This window comes from Sinocyclocheilus rhinocerous, unplaced genomic scaffold (assembly GCF_001515625.1).
Source record: "Sinocyclocheilus rhinocerous isolate Xijiao unplaced genomic scaffold, SAMN03320098_v1.1 scaffold1022, whole genome shotgun sequence".
Lineage (NCBI taxonomy): Eukaryota > Metazoa > Chordata > Actinopteri > Cypriniformes > Cyprinidae > Sinocyclocheilus > Sinocyclocheilus rhinocerous.
The window spans coordinates 948,912-954,722 of NW_015656677.1; the positions used below are offsets into that span (position 1 = coordinate 948,912).

The window sequence follows — 5,811 nt, forward strand, 5'->3', positions numbered from 1 at the left end:
TTTGATTATTACATTTTCTGTTCTCATTTTAACGTTTTAATAGTTTTGTTGTTTTTATAATTTTTGTCAATCTTAGTTTTTTTTAATACGTGGTGTTTATTACTTTTTATTTATTAGTTTTAGTGTATTTTAGTACTTCAAGTTAAACTAAACAAAAATGAGAAATGTTTAAGTTTCATTTCATTTCAGTTAAAAAATAACTAGTTAACTAAAGTTAACTACAATAACCCTGGTTCTTGGGTGGTCTGTCTGTTTGAATAAAAGTGAACAGATGAACTAAAAGTTGTACAAACAACATTATGCAGGCTACAGAAAGGTTTTATTCGTTCCTGTGTTATGTTGGCAATTACATTTTCTGTTCTCATTTTAAAGTTTTAATAGTTTTGTTGTTTTTATAATTTTTGTCAATCTTAGTTTTTTTTTAATACGTGGTGTTTATTAATTTTTATTTATTAGTTTTAGTGTATTTTAGTACTTCAAGTTAAACTAAACAAAAATGAGAAATGTTTAAGTTTCATTTCATTTCAGTTAAAAAATAACTAGTTAACTAAAGTTAACTACAATAACCCTGGTTCTTGGGTGGTCTGTATGGTTGAATAAAAGTGAACAGATGAACTAAAAGTTGTACAAACAACATTATGCAGGCTACAGAAAGGTTTTATTCGTTCCTGTGTTATGTTGGCAAACTGTAGGCTAAAAAAGTCAAACTTATTCAGGCTTAATTAGATAATATATTATATTCCAGTTGTTTATTTAAGATGTTTTTACACACGTTATTTCATAAAAAATTAAGATTTTTAAATAAGTTTTCACAAAAACAACGGCGGTTTGTTGTATGTGAGGAGATCTGCTGTAAATTACCCTATAGCACCATCTGATGGGGTTTACAAAATGCTGTGACACATTGTTATACTATGGTCCTTTAAGTACCATGCTATTTACATTGTATTTATAATATCATATGGTAATGGTCTTTGACTCATGTCAAGGAAAAAAAAAACATTTTATGATAGGCAAACTTTTTTTGGAGACTAAAGAGCTCTGAGCTTTTTATTCGCACATTTGGTTGACCAATAGAGGGAGACACCGAAATATATGTAACTTAGATGTAACATATTTATATTGTGTTTACATATTTATTTGTCATTATCTTTATCTAAGTGACTTGGATGTAAAATGCAAATTTTATTAGTATGTATGTGAATGAACAAAATATTGAGTACCATGGTATTATTACCTGATACGATTTTTTTTATATTTAGTAGGCAACAAACTTTAAGTAGCAGAGAGCTGCTGTAGTATGAGTTAAGTCCTTGATTTGTACTAACTGATAACAAATATACCAAGTCCGATGTCCTACCTGTTATTAAAACTGGGTGGGAGCTGAAAGCCACCCAGAAACTACCGAGCATCATTATAGAGCCCCAAACCATGCGGAAGGGCAAGATTATCCCTCAGTTCTCTCAGATCGGCTGCATATAGACGTCTGCTGCAGGGGTAATTTCAGTTTGTGGGTGTTTATGTGTGTGATCCTCCCTAATGTGGTTGTGCTCAAACCATGGCAGCTAAAACCCTTCTGCTTCCTCCTGAAAGCAGAAGAATCCTACTGAAACTCTAATGAAGGAAAAGCAGACAGCAGAAAACAGAAGCTGTAATCACTCAATCCAAGAAAATCTGAGAACAATACACGAGCTTCCCACAAGAGGTTATCACTGCTGTCCTCCATGCAGCAAAGCAACTAACCCCGGGCTGCTGCAGGGGACTGTCCCTGTAATAAGTGCACTGTAAATAGCCTCAGATATAAGTGTCTAAATTAATGCTTATGTACTGCGAAATGACTACTCACCAGCAGCAAATCCTTCGTTTTTGGATTTGGACATATTAGCATGCATGTTGCGTTACAATACAGCTAGAAACACTCAAGTTGTGGAGTTCCAGATGCCAAAATTAGACTTTTGGTGGAGACAACAAGCCGAGATTCCTGCAGAAGATCTGAATATCTTACTCTTAGTTTACATTTTTGTACAGTTTTTAACCAGTGATCTTATTGCAGGTGTTCCTCTCTTTCTCTCTCTGGAAAAAATGCCAACTAGTCGAAGTCTAAACATATTTTAATTGAGTCACAAAGTAATTATTCAGTGTCTTTTTATCAAAAGAACATGTTGAAGGCCATGTGAACCAAAAGAGCAACTTAGTGTCAGTGCAGGTGCAAGGTCAGCTGAAGTGAGACAGTAAATCACAGAGGCCTAAAATCAGGCTTTCATCCAGGCAATTCTATGAACATATCTTTAACGTCTGAAAAATATACTATACTATAATGTTAACGCTGTGCAATATGAACAAACATGCTCACATCATATTGTGTACTCCCCCAAAAAAACAAAAAATAAAACATAAAAGTCTTACACACACACACACACATATATATATATATATATATACACACACACACACATATATATATATATATATATAATTTACATGCACAATCATGTGAATCATTAAAAGGAACCAGATCAAAAGAATCACTTGTTCGTGAATCGTGAATCAAATCTTACTTCTTAAGGCGCGGTCACATTTAAGCTCTGAGAAATTTCGCGGGCGAAATCCAGTCATTTCAATAGGAAAGGTTCCTCACGCAAATTTCGCTCTTGTTCAAGTTTTACACGCGATTTCGTTGCGCTGATTAACAGAACTCTGCTTGGTTTGAAAGTGACTTCTGTGCGAGCTATGCTTTATACATCCCTAAACTATTAATAATGGACTTTTTGCCCGCGAAATTTCGCGGCAGCATTGCTAACATGACCGCTGTAATGATTTATCCCACTGGTGACAGAAATCTGTTCAAAGAGACTCATATTGAGGAAATTAAATATTTTATTAAATACAGTTGAGCCAATTTACTTCATAAAATAGAATTGTAGGGTAGATATGAGTTAATATACACTACATTGACATTATGAAAAAAGAAATAAACAAAACAAATCTAAATAATAATAAATTCATCACAGAGCCAAAGAAAATAACACGTTGATGAAGTGAAGAGAGAGCGAACAGTCCAGAAGGTTTGCAGGAGTTTTTGGTGGTGGGATTGTTCGAGTGGCTCTGTCTACCTGCTGAAGAGCTTCATGAAGCTCTGGAATCCGTCTTCACCGAAGAAATCAAACGTTCCCATATTAGGATCTGGGGTTCCTGTGTAAGAAAATGGCGCCCCCTACTGTGTAAGCACTTAAGGAAAAAAGAAAACAATTAAAGGAGAAATTCACTCAAATTTTTTTTTTCCAAACCTGTAAAGTTTTCTTTCTTTAAACAGAATGCAATACTTTGAGTCTTTAGAAGCCATGCAGTTTGTCTCTTGTGGGAGGAACTACCTAAAATTTATAATTTACTAATTTATCTTAAACTTTGACCTCCATCATAGCTTTCAATGCCCACAGCTCTCATACCCACATTTTTTTTTTTAAAGTAAGAGATGAAAATGAAATAGAGAGCAACCAGGATTTATAAAATAAATCCACAACTCAGTCATAGAGCTCAAATATTCATATTTATTAATTACAAAATGACAAAAGGTGTTCGTATTATCAGAACTGAATTATATTCAGTTAAAGGCAAAAGGGACGGAAAGAGTTAATTTCTCTTATTTAACATTAAACGGCATCAGTAGCCAAGATATAAAGAAAAAAAAATCAAAAGGCTCACACAGTATTAATATTAAACATTTGTGTTCATTCTCAGATTATTTTTGGCTATTCTACATTTCGCACATAATCAAAATGCAGAAATATACTGAAACAGACTGATTTAGTTTGGATAAGCTCAAACTTGCGTATATGCATCAAAGGCCTCCATTTGGTTTGACGGCATTAATCATGATTAAGGAATCAGCGCTGCATTTGCTAATACCACTTGTGTTGTGAATTGGCCATATTAGATATGATGTCCGTATTTCTACAGCACACAAGAAATGAATTAAGCATCATGACTCTATATCACACTCTATAAGAGAATGAATGTGTTTATATGTGTGTGCAGAGAGACTTTGAAATCACATCTTAGAAGCTGCGGCCACAGCGGACGCTCCACCACGAGTATAAACATGAATAGTGTTCTGGAGAGATAAAGAAGACAGAGAAAATAACGCTTATTTCCACCACAGAATAAAAGAAGGTAATTCGGACTTTTTAATCTTGCAATTATGACTTTTTTTCCTCAAACTTCTGCTTGTCTACAGGTCAGGTGTCTAAAAATGCAAGGGAAAACAGAATCGCAAGATAAACTAAGAATTCAGAGGGAAAAAAGTAATTAATTATGTGAGAAAAAAATTATATTATTATTATTATTATTATAATTTTTGTAATAATTTAAATTTACATTTCAGTTTTGGTTTAATGTTGTTATGTGTGTGTTTTTTTAATATAGCTTTTTTAAATATATTGAATTATAATATTTTATTTCAGCTTTTTATGTTTTCATTCAGTTAATTTTTTTAATGGTTTTACTCATAGCTATAATATTTAAACTTTAACTATAATGATTAACTATAACGATTTTGTTATAGTTAATAATGATTAACTATAACACACTAAAATAACATACGCTGTAAAAAAAATTTCAAAGCTGTAAATAATAGCTTATGCGAGTACATTTTCCAAGAAAATCCTATTTTAGTCTTTGGCTATTTATTGTACTTGCCATTTCTTTGTAATTAATTGTACAATTTACTAGCAATTTCTAAGTGAAATTTTTTCACCAAATTTTTTTGGGTGTACAAGAATGTGTGCGAGACTGATGAGAATGTTTTCTACCTTTTTCCCTTCCGTGTTGTATTTATCCAGGAGAGTTTGAATGCGAGTGCCATAATCGGGGTGAACGGCCATTAGGTTTTGCACCTGCAAAAAAAAATAAAAATAAAAATAAATCACAAAAATCTGAATCAACTGAAATCAAGCGTTTTTATCCAGGAATGTTTACATAATCCTCAATAACTGCTAAGGAGAAGTTTGACTAGTTTGCATGACCAAGAAACTCATAGGACCAAAAAAACTAAAAAAAAGATCATACCGCACGTTTCTGAATAAACAGTTGAGCTCCTTTTATATGGCCGGCCATGTTCTGACACAGACGCTCTCGCTCAGCTTCGTTCAACACCTGAGTGAAGAAAGTGCGCACCTGTGGAACACATCAGAACGGGAAATGTTATAACCTGGTGTGCCTCACACGTCCTGAAAAGTGAAGCTGCGGACTCTTTGATCACCCCCTGGTGGCTGGCTGCAGTACAGGTCATAAACCCCGCCCTCTCCATGTAAACGAATGGGACTTGAGTCAAAATAAAAAAAATAAATTACACTTCCAATTAGGCCTGGGCGATAAAACGGTATCGATATTTATCGACGGTACACCATCAATAACGATATAAAAAATGTTCGATATAGCGCACGATATAGGCACGTCCTATGAGTGACGCAGACAGCTCACACAAACACGAACACATGCTGAATTGAGTGCCGTGCCTGCCTGTGATGAGGAGATTGTGAATAAAAAAATGAATATTAGTCGAATTTAAAATAAACATTTGCATTTGAATGCAAAAATGGTACAATCGATTGTTAGGAGTGCGTCAGGGAGCGTCATCAGTGGTGCGCGAGATGTGGTGATGATGATGTAAGTGACGTTGCATTTTAATGTTTTGTTAGTCTAGCCCACGAGACGCGCAGTTGCTGCATTATGCATTCAAAATATTATAGAAATATAGAAGCTCAATGCGGAGAAGATCTTGATTAGGTTAAAACCCAAACCAAGCCATTCACG

At 34.1% G+C, this 5,811-nt stretch overlaps 1 protein-coding gene across 1 annotated transcript in view; it reads right to left on the bottom strand.

Annotated features, from left to right (window-relative positions):
- Positions 1-3,540: 3,540 nt before the first annotated feature.
- The window catches only part of LOC107720804 (catalase-like), a 7,681-nt gene continuing 5,410 nt past the window's right edge, over positions 3,541-5,811 (bottom strand). Inside the window, exons 5-7 of the mRNA XM_016528636.1 lie at positions 5,065-5,172; positions 4,809-4,892; positions 3,541-4,111 (exon numbers count right to left, since the gene is read on the bottom strand). Coding sequence (XP_016384122.1) covers positions 4,049-4,111; positions 4,809-4,892; positions 5,065-5,172 — 255 coding nt within the window. The 3' untranslated portion in view covers positions 3,541-4,048. The remainder of the gene's footprint in view (positions 4,112-4,808; positions 4,893-5,064; positions 5,173-5,811) is intronic.